Genomic DNA, 21,783 nt, shown 5'->3' on the forward strand with positions numbered 1-21,783 from the left:
GAGCGATTGTTTCCTGGAGTGTCTGGCTGCCTTTCTAAGAAGGAGAAGCTCTTGGGGCAGTGACGCAACACCCCAAGAGAGAGAGAAGGCAGCCACCTTCAGGAGAACAAAAACTGGGACCACAGGCTTTTTATGGAGGCACCATCTTTGTGGAGGAGTAGATTAGTAAACAAAAGCGTTGCCGCAGACTGCTGCTCACAGGTACAGCTGTAAAATTTCAATTAGCAAAGGATTAATAACAAAACTGCTTCACAACCGCAGCCACTCTTCTCAAAATAGTCCCTTTGCTTTCTTGAGGTTCTGTTGCTTCCAAAGAGGCAAGGCAGAGAAAGCCGCTGGAGTCATCTCAAAGGTCTTGGAGAAATCCTCAAGGGACAGGTGCTCCTAGAAGAGAGGGACCGGAAGGCAAAGGTCACGTTCCTCTCCAGGGTTTGCTTTGATGAGTCACATAGGTGTGGTATACAAAGCAAACGAAAAGCAGAAACAGGCAATGTTAGGAGAGCCAGGAAAGGGATGAGGCAGGTGACAACTGAAGTCCAAGAAACTTGACCCCTGAATTGGGAACGTAATAAAAAGGATGGTAACAGCCTGGGCAGGAGTGGCTCTGTTGGGCGTTGATCTGCAAACCAAAAGGTCACTGGTTCAATTCCCAGTGGTCAGGGCACGTGCCTGGGTTGCAGGTTCAGAGGCCACATCCGCCTCTCCGGATTACTCACTGGTGTTCAAACACTTAGACACCCTCTTGGTACTGCCTCTAGTGAGACCCGCCACCCCACTGTTGACTTTCACTGGTCCCACTTTTCAGTTTGGGGCAGCCAGAGGTCTGGAGGTGGCCTAGTTGGGGGTGCATACAGAAGGCAGCCAATTGATGTTTCCCACATCTCTATTTCCCTTTCTTCCTAAAATTAAAAATGAAAATAAATGTGGGGAATAAAAGATCATAACAAGCTTGAGCTAGATTAGCTCCTTCTGACCAGAGTCAAGTTCACACTAGCCCTGAAATAAGAATTAGGATTTTTTTTTTTCTCTATAAACTGGGACAAATTGCTTAAAGGCCACTTCTCCTTTGTAATGCTTTTATGGAAATGAAAATATTACATATGAAAGGCCATTGGCAACAAGGTCTCTTGTTCACCTGTCTACTTATACGAAAGTGAACCTACAGCTAGGAGTCACCTTTGTAGGCCTTAGGTGTCTTCAGCCATAAGATGAGTGGACTGCCTGAAATGATCCTTGCTCCCCGCTAAATACGGTAGTGACACTCTTTAAGGCAAGCTAAATGCCCTCAAGACTCACTCAAGTATGAACCTCAAATTAAAGCTGCTATAAAATGTCACCCTCCAGCCTTTATCTCTGCCCCCCACCCCAGGCACAAACAGGGCACAGTGTGGGGTGAAACTGGGTTTCTTTTCAATGAAGGAGAGTTGCTCTGAGGAATGCTCAGTTGATTCCCACGGAGAGCTCTGAACTGAACACCTGGGGATTTTGATACCCCAGCCCTCTAACCTGTCCTTAGACTTGCCTCCAGCCTCCAGACATTCTCCCCTTAAGCGTCTGGGGAGCCCTCCCCACGCCCCAGGCAGAGCAGTGGAGTGCCTTGTGTTGGAAGAAGACACATGGGAGTGGTTTGGGCGTCAGCGAAGAGGGAAGTGCTGCCTACCCCAAGTCTGTGCGCAGCATTCCCCACCCCTGCCAGGTCCCTCACAACCTTGCCATGTCCTTGGTCTGCGAGTGGCTTCAGGTGCCCTCTCCGGTCCACCCAGCTGGCTCTGCAGTTTGGTGGAGTCCTGGACTTTGACCCTCGGGCTAGATAGCAGGGAATGCCCATCCCAGCGGACTTGTATCTTTCCCCTGGTCCTGTTCTTGAACCCCGCAGTCCTGCCAGCTGATTGCCGGCCTCACCCGTGGCCACATCCGCCTCTCGGGATTACTCACTGGTGTTCAAACACTTAGACACCCTCTTGGTACTGCCTCTAGTGAGACCCGCCACCCCACTGTTGACTGTCACTGGTCTCACTTTTCAGTTTGGGGCAGCCGGAGGTCTGGAGATCTCTCCTACCCTCCCCACTTGACATTGAACCCACAGCTTTCCCACAAGAATGTATGCCACCCCCACGATAAAAAAAAAAAAAAAGCAACAGACAACTGATCGTTTTTAAAGACTCGAAGACTTCCTAGACTACTGCTATGTTGCAGGTGGTGGTGGTTCTATCGGTTTCATTCAAAATTAGCTTATCCACTTAGCCTCATGTCAATCACCTGGTTCAATAACACTGGCTGCCCTTCCCTTCGGAAACCCTCTTTTTACGCCACATGATGTCACTGATGGTAACTGCGGGACTCGGAAGACCTGGCTCTTGGTCTGTCTTTGCTACTCATGGCTTACGTCACACCAGGCAAGTCCCTTCCCTTCTCTGGGCCCGAGTCTTCTCAGGAGTAGAAAGAGCAGTGATAATCACAGCTTCCATTTGCAGAGCACTTTCTACGTATCAGAGGCCGGGCAAACACTATTTGTAATATTATCATTATGAATCATGTATTGGGACCGTGCCAGGGTCAGTGAGGACGCAGACAGGCGCGTCTGGGAGAATGCCTGAGAGTGGTCTCCGAGGGGAAGGGCAGGCGCCAGTGCTCTGGGGACAGTACGCTTCCCCGCACATCGGGCTCCAACCCCCCACAGACTGGGATGTTCTTGGGGAGAGCAGGCAGCTCTCCTCTGTAGATTTCTTAATTCATTTGTAAGACTTCCTGATGCTTTTTTATACATGGAGTAAATTTTCTCTCCTCTCGGTAGCCCCCATCAAGCTAGATCTGACGTCTGTTGGGGATCTTCATGAATATTAGAAATGTGTTTTGAGCAAGTTCTTGCCCAACTCCTTCTCCCCCTCACCACCCCACCCCGCCCCGCAAGTGATCCTCGCAGGCTGCATCCGCGGCTACCAGACGGGTCTTCCCGGCGCTCTCTGAACTGCCTGCCCACCGGGCACCTATTTCAACCCAGATGTCTCCCACGTGCCTCAAACCACACGGCTGCCACTGAACTCATGATTATTCTCGAAGCGCAGTCTGACCCGGGGTGTTTGTTTAATCTTAGAGAAGAATACAGTTTTCCCCTCTCTCTCACACCTCTTACCCACTACTTACCAAGCGTCCTTAATGTTACCTCCTAGTATTTCTCTAAACTGCCTCCTTCCCTTTAGCTGCCCCCCCCACCCCCTATTCTAAGCTCCCACTGACCTCTCAGCCTAACCTAGAGCGGCTGCTTTTGCCACCTTCCAAAGCATTCTTCACTGAGCCGCTACAGCGGTCTTTAAAAGGGTAAACCTGACCGCCACCCACCTGCTTCAACCCTGAGAGCTCCCTTACCCTTTTACCGCCATCCCTGAATGGCGGAGAAGGCACTGCTCAGTTTGGCCCCTGCCCCTCAGGCCAGCCGCCTCTCCCAGCTCTCTAGCAGCCACCCCTCTGGTGGTTGGTTGGTTGCTTGCTCTGCCCTGTGCTTATTCCCTGCCTGGGGGCTTCGGGGCTCTGTGTATACGTTCCCTTCTCCAGGAATAGCCCACTCTGCCTGAACAAGTCCTGTTCATCTTTCAGAAGGCTGTCTTCTCTGACTAACACACGTTCCTCTTTGTAATGCTCTTCGTGGCACTTATCCTCACTGAAATTAAATAATAGTATAACCAGGCCCCTCTGAGCTCGCCCCGCACCGAGGTGTAACTGCACAGCAAGGTGAAGACCAGGTAGGTCTTGTTCACACCCGCGGTGCCCACCACCTAGTCATCTCCAGGGCACAGTCTGGGATGGATTAGTGTTGTCCGATGAATGGACAAGCCTCAGCTCTTCCTTGTCCTCAAGTCTGACCCACCTCCTTCCTTCTGGGGTCCACACCCTCCGGGAGCTCCTCCACCGGCTTGTTCGCCAGCTGTTCCAGGGGGTAGGTGGGCAGAGGCCCAGAACTGAAGCTGCTGTTAGCATTGAACACTTCCTGTTTAGGGTTTGTGATCTCCTAGGGAAAAAAAGGAAACCACTGTTACTTCGGCTGGTTTGCAGCTACCTCCCAGGCTGCCTTTCTCTCTGAAGTCGGCCGTGATCCTAGGTCACCTCCTCCAAGATGCCTTCCATGATCCCCCCACACTGGCCCACCCACATACACATATACACATGTAAGAACACAACACATTGGACTGGACCCACGAGCTTTATAAAGCTGGTGTATATCTAACCAAAGCCAGTTGGTTCAAGATGACTATTTCATTTTATGACACAGGAATTTCTCGATGGCTTCCCCCGGATGTTTGAGGCCTCCCTTGGACATTTATGACCCTCTTTCTCTTAGCTGTTGTGAAATTGTCATCTGTAAAATCACACAGCCTTGACCTGTCTATACGTCCCTGCCTGTACCACCATTCTTGTAAGAAGGGTTTAGGAACCCCATGGGGTGCTCCACCTGTGGGTGGGGCAGGGGAGTCACATCTGTTATATGCTGATCACAGAGGTGCACTTGGGAAATTGCTCTTGTGTTCTGGACACATTTCTGCTGATGCTACTTGGTCTCATTTTCCCTGCAAGCCTGTGAACTTTTTTTTTTTAAGATTTTATGTTTTTTGAGCGGGGGTTGCAAACCAAAGTGTCACAGGTTCGATTCCCAGTCAGGGTACATGCCTGGGTTGCAGGCCATGACCCCCAGGAACTGCACATTGATGTTTCTCTCTCTCTCTATCTCCCTCCCTTCTCTCTCTAAGGATAAATAGATAAAAATCTAAAAAAAATTTTTATTTGTGTTTAGAGAGAGGAGAAGAGAGAGGAAGAGGGAGAGAAACATCAATGTGTGGTTGCCTCTCATGCGCCCTCTACTGGGGACCTGGCCCGCAACCCAGCTATGTGCCCTGACTGGGAATGGAACTGGCGACCCTTTGATTCACAGGCTGGTGCTCAATCCACTGAGCCACACCAGCCAGGGTGGATGTGCAGTTTAACATGCTTCCCTCACCCTTCAGCTCCCCATCGCCCAGACTCTTATGCATGCTAAAATCTGGGAATCATTTCACTAGGAAACGAAGAAGACAAAACAGCCAGAGACACTGCAGTGAAACAGCAAGAAGAACTTCCATGAAAAGTGGGAGGAATTAGCAGGAGGGAAAGCACAGGACACTGCAGCTTCTCTGGAGCTTCCCCGGCCCCTGGCAGATCTGATCATGGTCAGACGCCCACGGCAGGGTCCGGCCACCGGCCGCATACTCACAGCGGTGATCTGGCTCCAGTCCCCAGAGTTGCCAAGCTCCCCCTTCAGTTCCTCGTAGGATTTGGTGTTCTGTGTATAAAGGGAGTAACCAATTAGACCTGGCAGAGGAGACTATTTTCCTTCAAGAGTTGACAGAAGGCTGCCCCAGGGCCTGGGGCTGAGAAAGGGAACAGGGAGCTGGGTGGAGGCTAGAGGAGGGTCCCCGAAAAAGGACGGTGATAGGGATCAGCACTGAAGGAGCTGGCAGCTCAGAAAAGGCCCCCACAGGGGTCGTTTGCCCTGCTCAGGCCAGCATGGGGACCAAGAGGGGCGTGGTATTTTCCTGCCCTCAGAGGCCCATGCGAGCAGCCCCTCCCAGCATCCAGAACCCCGTCTACACTGTGTAGGTGCTGGGAGACTCTGGGGTCCTGGAGAACTGGGAGGCTCCTCTCAGAGCCGGGAGGGAACCCTGCCACAGAGGAGTGAAGGAAGTAGAAGGGTCCATGGCTCCATGAGGAGCCCCATCTGCATACCCCCAGGGCCTGCACCAAGCATGGCCCATCCTGAGGTTCGGTTAGGTGGAAGGAAGGAAGGAAGGAAGGAAGGAAGGAAGGAAGGAAGGGAGGGAGGAAGGAAGGGAGGGAGGGAGGAAAAGAAGCCAGTGCAAACTCGAGGTGAAGCAAAAATGCCAGATGATGTGAATATATGAAATTCTGGCATCTGGATTTGCAGCCTTGAGATTCGTTTGAGTCCATCCTCAAGACAAAACTCAACCCATCAGCCACTGAACTGTTTTTCATGTGTCTGAGGAAATTTCTCAGAGCTCTCTGCTCCCCAGCCTCTTCTGCTGAGCCAGTTCAGCACGCCCAGGCCGCCGGCGCAGCACTCACGTTAACCTCGGCCTCCCTCCTTCCTGCAGCACCTCCGCTGGGGTTCCACTGCGAGGACCTGCTTCCAGCGGGGGCCGGTTTCGGGAGCTCCCGTGGAAGGACTGCCTCTCGGGGAAGGGCCACACGTGTGACCCGTTTTGCTTAGAATTTAGTGCCACGGAGGCAGCGGTCTGTCCTCTAGGACTGGCACGTTCCCTCTCACGCGGCACGAGGACCCACCGGCGCTGTGCCCTGCAGGTTTCTGTGACGAGGGAAGTGCTCTCTCTCTGTGCCGTCCAATACGGCAGCCTCGAACCACGTGCAGCTCCTGAGCACTTAGAGTGCGGCTAGGGAGCAATTGAATCTTCAACTTTGTTGGATTTTAATTAATTTAAATTCATGTAGCCAGTACAGCTCCTGCCAATACTGTCCAAGAGCGTTGAGCTAAATCCAGCGTCCAGACAAGGTATTATCAGTAGCCTGGGTTTCATAGATTCCCTTCCCTCGCCAGGGAGATCAATGGCCTTACTGCAGCCTTACTTCTCCTTCTAGGGCCCCTCTAGCCCCCTTATCAATCTATCACGTGTCATCTATCACCACAGAACAGAAAAGCCTGGGAGTCTGCCCTGCCCCCGGGGTACACCATGGAGAAGCCACCCGGAGAAGGAATTGCTGGGCTGTGAGGACCAGGGAGGGTGGGGGCCACTCACACTCCACTTGAAGGGGTCCCATGCCAGGAACCAGCCCGTGAAGGTGGGGGGCTCATGTCCCTGCTTCACCACGATGATGGGGGTCTCGGGGTCCCGGCCACTGGGGTGGGTCTTGATGTATTCCTGCACTGTGGTGGCGGCGGCTTTCTTCTCCTCCTCATTGGCATGCTTCCCGATCCAGAAGAAGACCTGTGGGGAGCCCGGGAGGGAGCTCTGTCAGTGCCCCCTGTCGTCCTGGCCCACAGGCCTCTGCCGCGCGGTTCCTCCGGGCTCAGAGGGACGTCCAGCTGTGGGCCCTTGCCCAGGCCCATCTGGCCTTGACTTTGCATCTGGGCAAGGAGAAGGTTGGGCAGATGCTCTCTACTTAGATACTCTGCAAAGATGTGACTTTGGAGCTCAGGCCTCTCAAAAACACCGCTCTGCCCCATGAGATAGACTGTGAGGGAAGGTACCTCCCACACAGCAGCCCCCCACCAGACTGCTGTCTTCTTCCTTAGGTTCCTGTGTTTATAATACTTCTCCACGGGGAGAACATATATGGGAGCCAGGAAAAAGTCAAATCTCTTTCCCTTCACCCTGGCTGGGCAGCTCAGTTGGTTAGCGTTATCATCCTGACACGCCAAGGTTGAGGGATGGATCCCTGGTCAGGGCACATAACAAGAATCAACCAATGAATGCATAAATAAGTGGAATGACAAATCAGTGTTCTTTTCTCTCTCTCTCCCTCTCAAATCAATAAATAGAAATTTTTTCAAAATTCGCCCTGGCTGGTGTGGCTCTGGACTGAGTACTGGCCTGTGAACCTAAAGGTTGCTGGTTCGATTCCTAGTCAGGACACATGTCTGCATTATAGGCCAGGTCCCCAGTTTGGGGATACAACCGACTAATGTATCCCTTACACACTGATGCTTCTCTCCCTCTCTTTCTCCCTCCCTTCCCCTCTTTCTAAAAAGTAAATAAAATCTTAAAAAAAAAATCTCCTCCATCCCTACAGCCACTATCTCTCAGGCAGGCCCCAGTCCCACCTGGTCCCAGACATCGAGCAGGAACACGTCATCTTCTTCCAGGTCGTCCTGGTTGAAGTCAGGGATCTCTGTGGCCAGGAACCGCCCAGTCTGGTTGGAACACTCGAAGAGCCTGGGGGTGATGACCATGTTTTCCTGCTGCAGCCTGCAGGGTGGAGAGGAGACTGTGTTGGCAGGAGGAAGGTGTGGGGAAAGGAGAAGCAAGGACACAGAACTCCGAGGGAGGGACTCCCACATGGAAAGCCCGCCCCCTAGGAAAATGCTCTTCCCTCCGATCAGACGAAAGGTCCTCCCTCCTCCCAAGAGCCTAAGGGTGCTCCACGGGAGAAATTCCCACTGATGTTTCAAGACTTGCATTCCAGGGGCTCTTCTCTAGTCCTATTTGGTAACAGAAAGTTCTTTCTGCTACCTTCCTCCTATCCCTCCCGCTACTACTGCCGTTCATGCCCTTTTGCTTTTAAACTACCGGTCCTGGATCTTCTTAAGAAAAACCATTTGGAAGAGGGTTTACAGCTGGTGCTCCTCAGCATCCGGGTCCTGTGTCAACCCCAAAAGGCAGGGACGGCATGGACTCTGACATCTTCCCAAAGGGCAAACCTGTAGTCCTGCCCCTCTCTCTAACCTGCCTCCCATGGCTGTGAATTCTCTGTGCCAGGGGAACACCCTGCCAAGCCCCAGGCAGACCTCAGCGAGTAGCACAGACACAGCCCCGTGCCTCAGAGGCCCTGAGGGCGTGGACTGCTCCTGACTCATACTGTGGCCCTGCAGGTCCTCAACCCGTGCCTGCTGCAGGCTCTGGGCCATGAGGGTGGAGGTTCCGGGAGGCTGTCCAGCCCCAGAAGGTGAGCGGGAGGCAAGGGGACTTGTTGTTACTCACCTCTTGGTGTTGGCATAGGGGGCCTTCCCGCCCAGCGCCATCCAGAAGTTGGCCGGCTCCTGCCCTTCCACCACCACTTGCCTCTCCGTCCGGGAGATGACATCAGAGACCATCTTGGCCATCTCCCGCTCATCTCCGCTGCAGCCCTTAGAAAAGGAGAGCTGGGTATGCTGGGGGAAACCGTCTCCAGTGCCGTGCTGACACCCCTCCAACCCCCACCATATTCACTGAGCTCCCGGGTATGTGAGGGCTCTCCCAGATCAGGACCCTGACTGAGCCCATGGCCGGGGCAGGGACAGCCCTCCCATCCTTTCCTCTGACACTCCAAAGAATGTCAGAGGAGACAAGAGAAGCTTCACTCTCCTTACAAAGCAGGAGAAGGACTACACGAGGCTGAGAGTCCTCATTACAGAGACAGACACACAGAGAGAGGGAGCCTGAGACATAAAGACAGACCAACACTGGGACAGACAGGGGTGGCCAGAGACAGACAATGAGAAACAGACTCAGACAGAGGCAGGCATTCTGAGGGTGTTCCAGACCCCCAGAGCTGCAGAGGGAGGGACAGGACTGGAGGCCCCCAACCCCCCCCCCCCCCCGCGCCCGACCCAGGTCTGCTCTGAGGCTCTGAGGCCGGGGGACGCGCACGCACCTTCCCACACCACAGGTAACAGCAGGACGGCGTCTTGAGGATGAAGACATCATTGGAGTTGAGGGAGGAGGCCTTGGCCGGGACCTCGAAAGCCTTGGTGTTATTGTCGCTCGTTCCCCGCACCTGGAACAGCCGTGTGGAGGGCACAGGCTCCTGGCTGCTGGCCCGGGAGGTTCCTCCCTGTGGGAGAAGGCAGGAGCCACTTAGTAAAGATGAGGGGGGACTGGAGGGGCGAAGAGAACCAAACAGGAAAAGAGTTTGGGGCAGGACCCGCCTGCCCTTCCCCGTCCGCTGATACATCAGCTTGATCTTTCCAGAACATGCGGTCGAGGCCCTTCCCTGCGCAAAGCCTCCAGCGGCCCCCCACTGCCTGTGGACTAGAACCCAGCTCCTCACAGGGGCCTTCGAGGGCCCCACGGGATGAGGCTGCAAACGGCCTTTGCAGACTGACCCGGCTCTCTCCGCACCGTCCAGTCCACGCAGCCAGGCTGCTCACTGTCCCCACAGGCCCCCTCCTCTGGCCCTTTCTCCTGGCTGCGCCCCTGCATCGCAGGCCCTCACCAGCCCTCGGCCGAGCTCGTCAACTGACCCCCGTGTCAGGACCTCCTCCGACCCCCTTTCCACCGGTGCCTGCACGCCCATTCCCAGGCTACTGTGTCCACATTCCCCTTCGAACTGGACTTGGATTACCGGCATTTAACCACATGGGGCCGCGGGCTGTTAGTCCACTGCTCTCCCAACAAGATTGGAGACACTATTAGTGTGGCATTCTCCCCCTCCCTCTCCCCCAGCCCCTCGGCATGTTGCAGAGGGCTGTGTGCTTAGTAGGTGCCCAATAAAGAGATTATTGCTTAATCGAATGCAGAAGCTGCCCATGTCATTTTGCTGGAAGGCACCAATGCAGTTTGGACAGGTCCATCATTTAGGCAAATCTACCCAAAATAACTTCCTGTTTCATGTCAAGGGCCCGGAGAGCTGGGGCGGAGAGAGAGGTGGTGCTCGTACATGCTAAGTGCTCACTCCATGGATTTTTAAAGCACTGAGTAGCTGTCTCCATCACCAGTCCCACTTCGGTGAGGGGCCGCAACTGCCCTCTTCTGTGGAACATGGGCTTCGCCTGCAGCCCCGCTCCCATGCCGGCCCCCTCCCCAATCTTCTGGACGCCCACCCCGCCTTAGCCGGGGTTCTGCCAGGCCCCTCGGTCCAGCAGCCACACCTGGTAGACCACCATGCGCCCCTTGAAGATGGACATGAGGTGAGGTGGCTCCTTGCCCATCGGGACTCGGATCTGCACCGGTTCATTGTTGTACTTCTGGTCCAGGATGACGGCCAGGTAGGCCGAGGCTGCGATTTCATCCTGGCTGGCCTGCCTGCCCTGGGGGTGAGCAGAACACAAGGGGTGGGGATGGGGTCGACCCCTGATTCTGACCACCTCCCCCCACCCCCCACACCCCAGCGGCAACTGCATCCCCAATTCTGACCTGGCCCCAAGCCCAACTGTCTTCCCCGTCAAACCGCACCTTGGTCACAGCCAAAAACCCAGGGTGACCCAGACCCCGGTGCTGATGCCAGCCCCACAGCCAATCCTTTCCCAGCCTCACCCAGCCCTGACCCGCCTGCAGTCCCAGCCTTGACCCCACACCTCCTGTCCCCTTCACCGCACTGTTCTCGGAGAAACACCGTGGCTACCACCACTCACCCCACGCACCCAGGCACCCCCCTGCCCCCCACATCTGGACATAGAAACCCCCAGTCAGAGCAGGTGAAGGGAAAGTGCAGGAGGCCATGGACATGGGAAGGGAGACTCAAAAGGGGAAAACAGCAAAAGGGAAAGGGTTGTGAGCGAGGGTACTCAGTGTCAGTGGGACCTTGCAGCCAAAGCAGTCCCAAGATAGACCAGGGGTGAGCTCCCCATTACCAGGAGTACTCAACGCAAAGAGGATGGCCCCTTGGCAAGGGTATAGCGGGGCAGGAGCTGAGCTGGCTGAGCTCTGGACAGGGTGAGTGGGGCCTGACCTGCCAGATGTAGAGCAGGTAGTGCGGCTTCTCCCCGATGAGGTAGGTGTAGAGCAGCAGGTAGCAGTCGCCCCCGTAGAAGTGGCCAAGCCACTTGGACTCCACAGGCACCAGCTCTAGGTTCTCAATGCGCCACACCTGGGGCCAGTACCAGGCTGGTGTGAGGTCCAGGACAGGCTCCAGCAGCCCCTCCCACCCAGGGCAGGCCTCCCTTGCCTTGCCATACCTCCACCTGCCCGCTCCCGTCGTCCACCATCTTCTGCTGGGCCGCCATCTGAGGCTGGACATGCATGGACATGGCATCGAACTTCACCTGCTCCACCTTGGCTGGAGTGAAGGGAGTCATGATACGTGTCAGTAGCTGAGGCCCCTCAGGTCCTCCCCACAGCCCTGAGGGGTAGCTATAATCCTTACACCCATTTTAGAGATGGCGAAACCAAGGCCAGAGAGATTCCGTAGCTTACCCAAGGTTACACAGGGCAGAGTTATAATACAGAACCGGGTCTCCCCGCCCCTCAGGCTCACGCTTCTCCAGGGTGCCCCAGGGCAGCCAGGAGAGGGGCAACCCTTTCACCCTCCCCCAGGTGCCTGACACTGAGCTTGCCCTCAGCCAGTGTGGTCTGGCGAGAGTCTGAGCTACTTGGTTTCCAGGGAGACCCAACCCCATTCCAAATGAAAGGCAGGTCATTCTCAGCTCCCACTTGTGACCACCCTGGAGTTCATCCATGTCCCCTCGTGTCCCCACACCACCTGGGGAGCCCGGACCGGGGTGAGAGTGCACACGGGGGAGGCGTGGCCAGGAAGGGGGGCAGGAGGCAGGTCTGGGTGCTCTCCGGGCCGCGCTCCGGGCTCCCAGCCCACCCTGCAGCACCCAGCCCTCAGCCAGCCCTCACCCACGGAGCCCACAGTGTGGGTTTTGCCCAGGCCCGAGGTCCGGCCGGGCACTGTCCACTTCTGGAAGAGCTGCTGGAAGACGGCGGACTCCGCCCCGTCGTTCTGCACCTCCACTTGCGTGTTCGGAGGGTACTGCTTGGCTTTTATGAAGTTCTGGGGAGAGAGGGGGTGGCTGGGGCTGTGTCCCGCCTCCCGCCCTCACCCCACAGTGCAAGCCCAAGCCTGGCTCTTACCCCAGACAGACCCCACCGTGAACCTGCCCCTGGTCCCAAGCCCAAACACGAACCCAACCCCGGTCCCAATCCTGACCCTGCCCTGGCTCCAACCCCAAGTCCAAACGAGGCCTTCAACCTGACACCACCCCAAATCTAACTCTGACCCCCGCCCCAAGGCCAAATCTGACCCCAAACTTGACCCCACCTCAATTTTAACCCTGGCCCTCAGCCCCATCTTCAACCGTGAACGCAGCCCTCAATCCAGCACCGGCCCTAAACCAGTCAGGGTTACTGACTCTGGCCCAGCAGTGACCCCCAACCCTGACTGGCCCTGCCCCGTGCTGACCCCCGTCCTCTATGTGCGAAGGACAGACTCCATTTTTTCCCCTCCCTCCTCTGAACCCAGCCTGAGGTAGGAGCCCGTATCCGAGGAGGCCCCCAGGTCGCGTGGTGGTTGGCTCCTTGGGGTGCAGACAACCTCCAAGATGGCTGCAGAACAGCCCCTCAGACCCCCAAGCTGAGTCAGGCCAGAGCCCCCGCTGGCCTCTGTGGCCCAGTCTGGCCCTGCTTCCCTCTCCCTGCTGACTCCCCTCACAGTCCTCCTGCCCAACCCTGTGCCCACCAGGGCCTGGCTCATGGCTTCCTTCCTCTCCTGGGCATTGGCCATCTTCCCCTTCCACACGTAGATCTTCAGGCCGCCCTGGTCCAGGATGTAACAGTCCTAGAGGCAGGGAGAGAGACGCCCAGCGTGAGAGCCTGACAGGGAGGCGGTGCTGGGCTGGGGGGCTGCCGGCACAGGGGGTCTCCCTCCCACACCCGCCTGGCCCCCGGCACTGCACCGGCTTGAGGGAGCCTGTGGGGTGCAGGGGGCTGGGAGTCATGGCGGGGGGGCCCCCAAGCCCTCTCACCTCGTGACTGAGCAGGTCTTGTGTGAGTGGCCGCGTGGCAATCTCTCTGACCACCATTTTTCCCTCTGCGTCCGACACGCTGCAAGACAAAGTATGGCCTAGACCAGGAGGGGTCTCAGACCCCTCAGCTGGGGTACCCTGCCCCCAGGAGACCCCCCAGCGCCCAGGAGGAGCCCAGCTGAACACTCACTGGTACAACTTGAGGGCGGCCTTGAGTGCGGGCTCCACCACGGAGTCGGGCACGGCTGCCTTCAACTCCGTCCGCTTGCCCAGCACTTGGTTCATGACCTCCATCAGCTTTGGAGACTCCTTCTCGTTCTCCCCATCCACCACAGCTATGTAGGTCCGTCCACCCCGCTCCTGGTCTCGGATCTCCTTGGCCAGGGTCATGCCCTGCAGGGAGGCACTGGGTGACCCAGGGAAGCTGGCCAGGGGCCAGGGCAGCATCCGCCATCCGGAACCATGGCAGGAGACTGCAGCCCACCCTGCAGCAGCCCCCCAGGGTGAGGCACCTCCCTGCTTTCCTGCTTCGAGCGGGACCAGGCTGTGAAGGTGCATGCAAGGAAACCAGGGGAAAACCCCGCTGAGAAAGCAGGTTTCCTCGTTGGCTGAAGGGTGTTTTGGGTGGAATTTGTGGGCTTTTGTTTTTGACATTGTTTGAAATGTGTGATTTGATGTGCACACCTCACGCCAAACACACGGAGACTCGGGTCCACCTTCAAACACCCGCCCGGGGCAGTCGGGGAAGAGAGCCCTGGGGACACGGGGGTGGGCTGGGGCAGCAGAAGCCTGGCAAGTCTGACTGTGGGGGGGGCCAGGTGCTGGTGTGTTGGAGCTGCTGGGAGCAGGGTGCGGCCTGGGGAGGGCGCTGCACGGGCGGGGTGTACCCTGAGTCTCTCCATGCGGTTGCTCTCCGGCCCGTTCCACTGGATGATGAAATTCCCAAGGTCCAGGAGGAACACGTCCCCGCGGTTGAAGCTCTTCCAGGACATCTCCACCTGGAAAGCCACGGGGGAGGCGAGGACCCAGTCAGACCCGTCCCTCACCCACCCAGCCCCTCCCGCCCTTGGCCTCTGCCGGGAGGGAGGGGGACAGGAGGCCATGCCCTAGGGCTCCGCTTGATGCCCACCTCTCCGGCTACTACGTTCCTCTTGCCCTTCACATGCAGCAGCCTCCGGACGTCGCTGGAGTTGGTCTCCACGTGCTTCATGCCGGAAGCCACGCCCCCTTTCCGGATCCTGAGAAGAGAGGTGAGCTGACCCCGGAGAGTGGGCTGCGGAGTGGGCTGCCTGGCTGCCGCTGGGGCCATCTGGGGCTGTGCCCGGGACTACAATGAGGTGCCTGGGGCACCTCAGGTGCAGACTTTAAGGAGACATTCACTCTCTGGGTCACGCAAGTGTTAAGGTCGGCGCATCACCAGCATTTGCACGACTCGGGCAGCAAATGCCGCCTTAAAGTTTGCCTCACCCTGGACTGCCTCACTCACTTCGCTTAGTCTCCCCCCTGCTGAGAGGCCGTCAGAGCCAGGAGCACGGTGGCTGGGGGGACAGTACGACAGTACAGGACTCTGACAGCAGACACCGAGGAGGAGGAGAGGGGAGATTCCGTGGGCAGAATCGCGTCCCCTCCCAAACTCATAAGCTGAAGCCCTAGCCCCAACGTGATGGTACTGGAGATGGGGACTTGGGGAGGCAACAGATTTAGAGGAGGTTCTGATGAGGTCATGGCGGTGCGGCTCTTACGATGGGATTTGTGCCCTGAGAAGAAGAGACACCGAAGAGTTTCCTTCTCTTCACCAGGCAAAGACAATGAGAAGGCGGCCGTCCGCAAGCCAGCGGGAGAGCCCCCACCAGCAACCACATCAGCTGGCACCTTGATCTTGGACTTGCCAACCTCCAGAACTGTGAGGAAATTACTTTCTGTTGTTTAAGCCACCCAGTTTACTTTTTATATTTTGTGTTTTCTATATTTTGCTATGGCAGGCCAAGCAGACTAAGGCAACAGAGGTGCCAGCTCACATGCACCAAGGACTGAATGCTGCTGTAAGTGTGGGAAGAAGGGGAGCAGCGAGACAAAAGGGAGGGGTGGAGATTGTGGCTAACTGGAGAGCTCCTGGCCTATCCTACAGATGAGTAGCAGCTTGCCTCCTGACTATGTGTTTCCATGGGAAAAGTCCACAGACTGGAACTTCAGACTTTTCCAGAAAAGCTGGGAATCTGGGCTTTTAGTGTGAAAGGCCTGCTTTAAAGATGGGAGCAAGTCATGTGCTGGTTGTTTAGAGGGGAGACTTCATGTGATGCCCTGCAAGTCGATTTACAAAATCCTCGGTACCCGGAGTTACAGAATTTCAGGATGGCATTTGGGCAGCCAAAGACAACGATCAGAAAAATGAAAACCAAGGATGAGGCGGCAGCAGAAGTGAGGGTAGGGGAGTGGAACGGTGAACACAAGTCACCCTTGTGGGCTCCCCCACGGCCTCAGGCTGCCTTGCCGGCTCCCACTCTGCCCACCACCCCTGCCTCGGGTGTTTCTCCCTGGCCCCGGCCCCACCCCCTAGCCTGTAGGGTGCCCTCCGTACACAATGCCCTTCTTGAAGTAGCCTCGGAAAGCTTCGCTCTCATTGCCTTGGACCTCCCGGTGCTGGACAGCCCGGCCCTTCAGAAAGTCGTCCATCTGCGTGGTGTAGATGGCAGCCGCCCCTTGCTCATCCTGGGACGAGGCCTGGCCGATCCAGAAGTGGATGTCATAGGACAGGTTGCTGCCCGTCTTGTGGATCTAGGGAGAGGGGATGACCAATGTACCTGAGACCCTGGGCGCCCCCAGCCCTCTCCCGCCTCCCACGCATATGCGGCCTGGGCCACAGATGAGCCCTGAGGTGTGGCTCCAGCTCTTCCACAGACCCTGAGACGAGGGGCAAGTGGCTTCCCCTCTGGGCCTCGCTCTTCTCCTCCTGGAAGTACTGTGGCTGGACTATAGCTGCATTTCCCACAGTGATGTGCGTGGACCATCAGAGGTCCGTGGGCTGGTCAGGTGGTGTGCAAACAAATGCACACATGAAATCATTGTGTAAATATTTTATAGCTACTTTCTGTCTGGGACACAGGACACTGCTTTCCACTTATGGAAATGACACAGAGTTATACTTTTAAATAAATGTATTTAAGGTCTCAAAGTGAGTTATAGAAGAAACAATGCTGATGCACTGACAGACAGTACAAGGGGTACCAGGGTGTGGCCCAAACCAAGGAGGCGATATGGAGGAGGTAGCTGCAGATTTTGGAAATGTGGACTCAAGGCAGGGTAACATTCTATCCACTCAGGAGGTCCCCCAAGACTGTAAATCGACAGGAGGTTGCCCCAGTGGCCCAGGGGCAGGGGGAGCATCTTGCACCTCCGATCCTACAGAGCAGCCACTAAGCCGGGCGCCAGGGACACCCGGAAAGGACTGTCTTGGCATGAAGCCAGGCCAGCTCTTCCCACTGCCCAGCCTCAGGTTTCCTCCCAGACGACACCGCAGGGGGCTTTGCTCTCCGCTCAGCCCCTCCCCTGCCCACCCCCACTCACAGCCAGGAGTACGTAGCAGTCACCATCGAAGAAGCAGCCAAAGGTGCTGGGAGGAACTGGCACCATCTGCATGGCCTAGGGAGAGAAGGGAGGTCAGAGGGGCTGCCCAGCTTCCCCCTCCCTGAGGCACAGGAGGTGGGAGAGGGAGAGAGCTGGGAGGAGGGGCCATGACAAAGCCAACCAGGAGAAGGGCCGTGAGGAGGGGGAGGGGCTGAGGTAAAGGAGCAGGAGTGAGAGGCTGAGACCCGAGCAGAGGGGAGGGGGACACTTGGGGACAGGCACCAGGGGCTCCCACACCACAGGGCAGGATTGGAGGACGGTAAGAGTAATCCCAGGCCTTCCCTCCCCTCAGTCCTCTCCCCGACCCCTCACCCAGCAGACCTCACCTCGATCCTCCATATTTGCACCCCAGGCGTGGTGGTGTTGAGGGAACTTTTGACTTGGGTGCTCAGTTTGGTCATGGCGAGGAGTCTAAGGGGAAGCAGGTATGAGAGGAAAGGCTGAGGAGTTGGGGGTACCCCAGGGTTCAGGTGCTGCTCTTCCCACCCAGCCCTGAGAGTTCCTGACAGTGCCAGGAGGCCAGGGCCTGGGGGACCTGGGACGGTGGTGGCTCCCCACTCTGGGCCCCGATTGACTGAGGGCTGAGACCCAGCACTGACCCTGCCACTCTCTCCCTCAGACCCCTGCCCCGACTGCCTGCCACCTTCTGAACAAGGCCCCCAGCCCTCAGCCTGCCACAGAAGGCCTTTCTTTAGCCCCAAACAATTTATCTAGACCCAAACAATTTAAAGAATTTATTTAAATTCTTTAAAATATTTTATTTATTTAATTTTAGAAAGTGAGGAAGGGAGGGAGGAAGCAAGGGAGAGAAACATGGATGTGAGAGAAAAACATCTATGGGTTGCCTCTTGTGCTCGACCCAACCAGGGATCCGGGGATCGAACCTGCAAAGCAGGCATGCGCCCTGACCGGGAACTGAACCAGCGACCTAGCACTTCAAAAACCGATGCCCAACCGACTGAGCCACACTGGCCAGGGCTAGCCCCAGACAATGTGTCTTTTTGAAAAATATGTTCATGAAAGCCATGCTTGGTTCAAAAAAGTCAGATGGTTTATTTTTTAAAGGAAAGCAAAGAATAATGAGGCCTGACAAATTTTTTAAGCAGGAGTTTAAACAAACGCATGTACGTGAAGCCCCTAACAGCATTAGTCACAATAGCCCAAAAGGCGGCAACACCCCGGACGCCCGGCAGCGCACGAGCGCAGGAACAGACGGCTGCGCGCGCCCGCCGTGGAGGGAGAGCCATGAGGAGCTCTGGCGCGTGCGACAGTGCGGACGGCCTTGGGAGACACCGTGTTCGGTGCGAGCAGCCAGACTCTGAACGCTTGCACTGGGCGACTCCGTTTGCATGAAATACCATGAAATACAGGCAAATCCGTAGAGAGAGCGTGGTGTTCAGGGACCAGGGGGAGAGGGAGAGGGGGAGTCACTGCTGCGGGGCGTGCAGTTTCCACCTGGGATGTGGGAGAAGTTCTGGAGCTGGACGGAGCGGTGATGACAGTGCAATGCTGTGAACGGGGCCGAGCGCTTTAAAGTGGTTAAAATGGTAAATCTCATGCTGTGTGTTTTACCGCAGTAGGAGAGCGTGTGCAGCAGTTTCCTGTTCCTTCCCGGCTGCCCCCAAACAGCCCTCGCTGTCTGTTCTGGTGGCCCCCATGACGCAGACTCCACAGGAGGGGGCGGGGGCAAGCTGGTGCGTTCGGGAATGAGTCCTCAGCATCCAGCGCGGTGCCGGCACTCAGCAGGGTGGGTGGGTGGTGAATGAATGGATGGATGGGTGGGTGGATGGATGGATGGATGAATGAATGAAAGAATGAATGACAGCTCCCAGGTGAACCACCCTATACTCACTGAGCTAGAAACCTCCCCTCTCCAAGCTTCTGGGGAAAAAAAATTTATTTATTTTTAGAGAGAGGGGAATTGGGGGAGAAAGAGATAGAGATGGAGAGAAACACCAGTTGGTTGCCTCTCAAACTCCCTTAACCAGGCACCTGGCCGGCAGCCTGTGACCTTTCTGTCCGTGGGACCACGCCCAGCCCCCTGAGCCACACCAGCCAGGCGCCACGCTTCTTTTATGGTGTCGTTTACACGGCACTTTCGGTTTTGACCTGCAGCTGTGTTCTCCACTTTCAGCTGCTCATCAGAATCACTCGGGGAGCCTCTGAATAACACTGACGCTGCAGTGTGCCAGCCACTTCCCCAGGGCGTCCGATTTAATTAGCCCAGGGTGGGGCCCAGGCATGGGTGCCTCTCAAACTCCCCAGTGGTGCTGGCATGAGCCAGGGCGAAGGACCCAGGACGAAGGACCACTGGTTCCCAGTTGTTCTCATCCCTGGTTCCCCACCCTTCCCCACCAGGCTGGAGTTCACCCCACTCCCCACCTCCCAGCCTGCCACACGGTCACCCCGTGAACAGGTCCATAATGAACGTGAGGTCACGGGGCCCCCACAGATCTAGCCTCAGAACAACGGGCTGGAGTGTCTCTATCTAATCTCTCTCTGCACCTTGACTCTGAATCGCCTCTTGGAATAATGACCTGGCCTTTCACTGCTCAGAAACACCCTGTTCAGAGTCCTGAGGGTGACCTCTCACCCTGGCCTCCTGGAGTTTAGGGCCAAGGTCTCCCTGCTGAGCATCCGATTAGCATCCCCTGCAGGAGATCAGAGCCTCCTGCCATCTCAGGGTTTGCAGGAGCCCCCCGGTGCCTGGGTCCTGTCTGCGGCCCCTGCCGGCCGTGGCCTGCCTCCTGCGTCCCACCCGCAGGGACTCCTGGCTCCGTAGAACCCCTCTGGGTACAAAGGAATAGAATGTTTGTTTTATTTTAATTGCCACCTTTGTCGATGTCCTCCGTACTCCAAGGCAGATCTTTGACACTCTCTAGCCTGTCCCTTCATCTGGGAGGTGGGAGGGGTCAGCTGGATGATCACTGAGGTCCCACCACCAGGGACACACTGTGGTTCCAGGAGTGCCCAGCAAGAGGAGGAGGGGGTGGGCATGCCCAGGCGCCTCTTGCTCATCAAAGGGGAGATCAGGGGAGCTGGAACTTGAAAAAGCCAGTGCTCTCCCTCCCTAGAGGGAAATCAAGATTGGGGACCTCCAGCCCGAATGAATAAGGGGGTGGGCAAGGGGATTATGGGGCGGGTGGCTCTGAGAGCCCCCTTGCTGCCTCTCACCCCGCTCCATGTCTTTGCTCCTGCTGTTGTTCCGTTTACTGATAGACATCCTCCCCCCACACACCTTTTCCCCCCTGGCTGACACTTACATGTTCTTCTAGACTCAATTTAGGCATCGTTTCTCCCCCGGTGGCCTCGGAATCCACATCCGGGGCCCCACAGCATCCTGGACCGATGCCTCTGTTGGCCCTCCAACCACATGGTGAGAAAATGGTCTGTTTGTAAGTCTGAGGTCCTCTCGGCCAAGGATCTAGATATGTTTGTCCGGGTAGCCCCCTACTCCCAGCACATAGTAGGTGCTCAGCAAATACTCATGCTGCTGAAAGCCTGAACTGCGGAATGGAAGGGGATGGGCCTTCCTGGGGCCTTGGAGGGAGGGAGGGGCCCTGCCGGGCCTGGTCCCATCCTTCCTTCCGTCTGTGCTGCCCTGTTGTCGGTCGGCCTCAGAGTTCAGGCTCCAGAGGACTCCGGGGGCTGTCACTGCCCTTAGTCCTCTGCCGTTCAGGTCTGAGCTAGACAGGGATGTGGCAGCTCCTGAGACAAGGCCGCCTTCCTGCCTCCCCAGGCCCATGACAGCAGTGGGAGTGGACACGCCCCAGCCCGCAGCCTGCAGACTCTGCCCGCGTGGGCGCCCGAGGCTGCCTGGGCAGGCTTCCTGGGGAGGGGGTGGTCAGTTTGTCCCAAGACCCTGATCTGGACCCGTCTTCTGCCTTTTCCCCATTTCAGCTGAAGGGGGCCATCGTGGCTAGCGAGGCCAATGGGACGGCAGGTCCCGGTGGAGGGGAGATGGCGCAGAGGTGCCCCCGGACTCGGCCTCTGCCCATTCGATCCCTGTGGCTGTTCTCGTTCTCTAGAGTCCAAGAGACAAGAGCCCTGAGTTCCCAGGAGTGCCAGGGAAATGATGACAGGGAGAAAGAAATGGTTTCAGATGAAGAAATAGGTAAAGGGGTGGGGGGCCTGGGGACGCATGTCAGGGCGACCCGTTAATCCCAGTTTGCTCAGGACTGTCCGAATTTTAAGTCCAAAAGTCCCACATCTCCAGAGTCTCCTCAGTTCAGGGCAATGGGCATGGCTGACACCTGGAGCGGGCGGTGGGCTAGCGGCAGGTAGGGGTCTGGACGCACAGTTGTCCGGGGCGAAGCCTGAACAGTTCTCCCCTTGGAGGCCAAGGAGGCTACGCTGGGCTCTCTGCCCTTCCCAGACTCGCCCACAGTGCCAAGCCGCAGGACCCAGGTGCTCCGGGAGCCCCCATGTTGCCAGAGAGAAGCAGGAGACCCCGTCCTGTCCTCTCCCACCACCTATGGTCCGGTGTGTCCCCACAGGGTTGTCTTACCTGGCTGGAGGAGACAGCTGCCACCTGGGAGATCTCAGGGAGTTGTGGCAGACTGGCTGGCAGGAGAACGACCTTTGTCCCCACCCCCCCACCCCCCTCTCTAGGACCTGCCTTCACCATATAAGGGAATATAGGGCCCCTGAGAGAGAAAGAATAAGAGGGGGTGGGGAAGCAGGTGCCTGCCAGGTCCGTGAGAGCAGGGAGCCCAGTGATGGCCTGATAGCCAGAGCCCATGTGCCTCCCCCCAGGCTCCTGGTAGAGCTCC

The 21,783-nt window shown here is 56.9% G+C and overlaps 1 protein-coding gene across 1 annotated transcript; it reads right to left on the bottom strand.

Annotated features, from left to right (window-relative positions):
- Positions 1-127: 127 nt before the first annotated feature.
- On the bottom strand, positions 128-21,629 carry VIL1 (villin 1). The gene is made up of 20 exons (XM_045854340.1): positions 21,519-21,629; positions 17,338-17,422; positions 16,952-17,026; positions 15,966-16,162; positions 14,517-14,625; positions 14,275-14,385; positions 13,578-13,780; positions 13,388-13,466; positions 13,102-13,200; positions 12,264-12,417; positions 11,597-11,697; positions 11,371-11,508; positions 10,571-10,729; positions 9,355-9,534; positions 8,703-8,848; positions 7,826-7,970; positions 6,801-6,989; positions 5,243-5,311; positions 3,866-4,006; positions 128-384 (listed from the first exon to the last, which is right to left on the bottom strand). The coding sequence occupies exons 2-20, from the start codon at positions 17,410-17,412 to the stop codon at positions 271-273; spliced, it is 2,484 nt and encodes an 827-aa protein (XP_045710296.1). The 5' UTR covers positions 17,413-17,422; positions 21,519-21,629; the 3' UTR covers positions 128-270.
- Between the last annotated feature and the right edge of the window lie 154 nt (positions 21,630-21,783).

The sequence above is a fragment of the Phyllostomus hastatus genome, unplaced genomic scaffold (genome assembly GCF_019186645.2).
Source record: "Phyllostomus hastatus isolate PE091 unplaced genomic scaffold, TTU_PhHast_1.1 phas_contig_137, whole genome shotgun sequence".
Classification (NCBI taxonomy): Eukaryota; Metazoa; Chordata; class Mammalia; order Chiroptera; family Phyllostomidae; genus Phyllostomus; species Phyllostomus hastatus.

Bases quoted from the DNA above. Each gene is read 5' to 3' on its own strand.
- VIL1 (XM_045854340.1), bottom strand. From the start codon at position 17,412: ATGACCAAACTGAGCACCCAAGTCAAAAGTTCCCTCAACACCACCACG. The intron at 13,467-13,577 runs GTGAGTGTTCAG...TTTGTCTTGCAG, and splicing joins GCCGCCCTCAAGTTGTACCA to CGTGTCGGACGCAGAGGGAA. The intron at 13,201-13,387 runs GTGAGAGGGCTT...CCCTGCCTCTAG, and splicing joins AAGACCTGCTCAGTCACGAG to GACTGTTACATCCTGGACCA.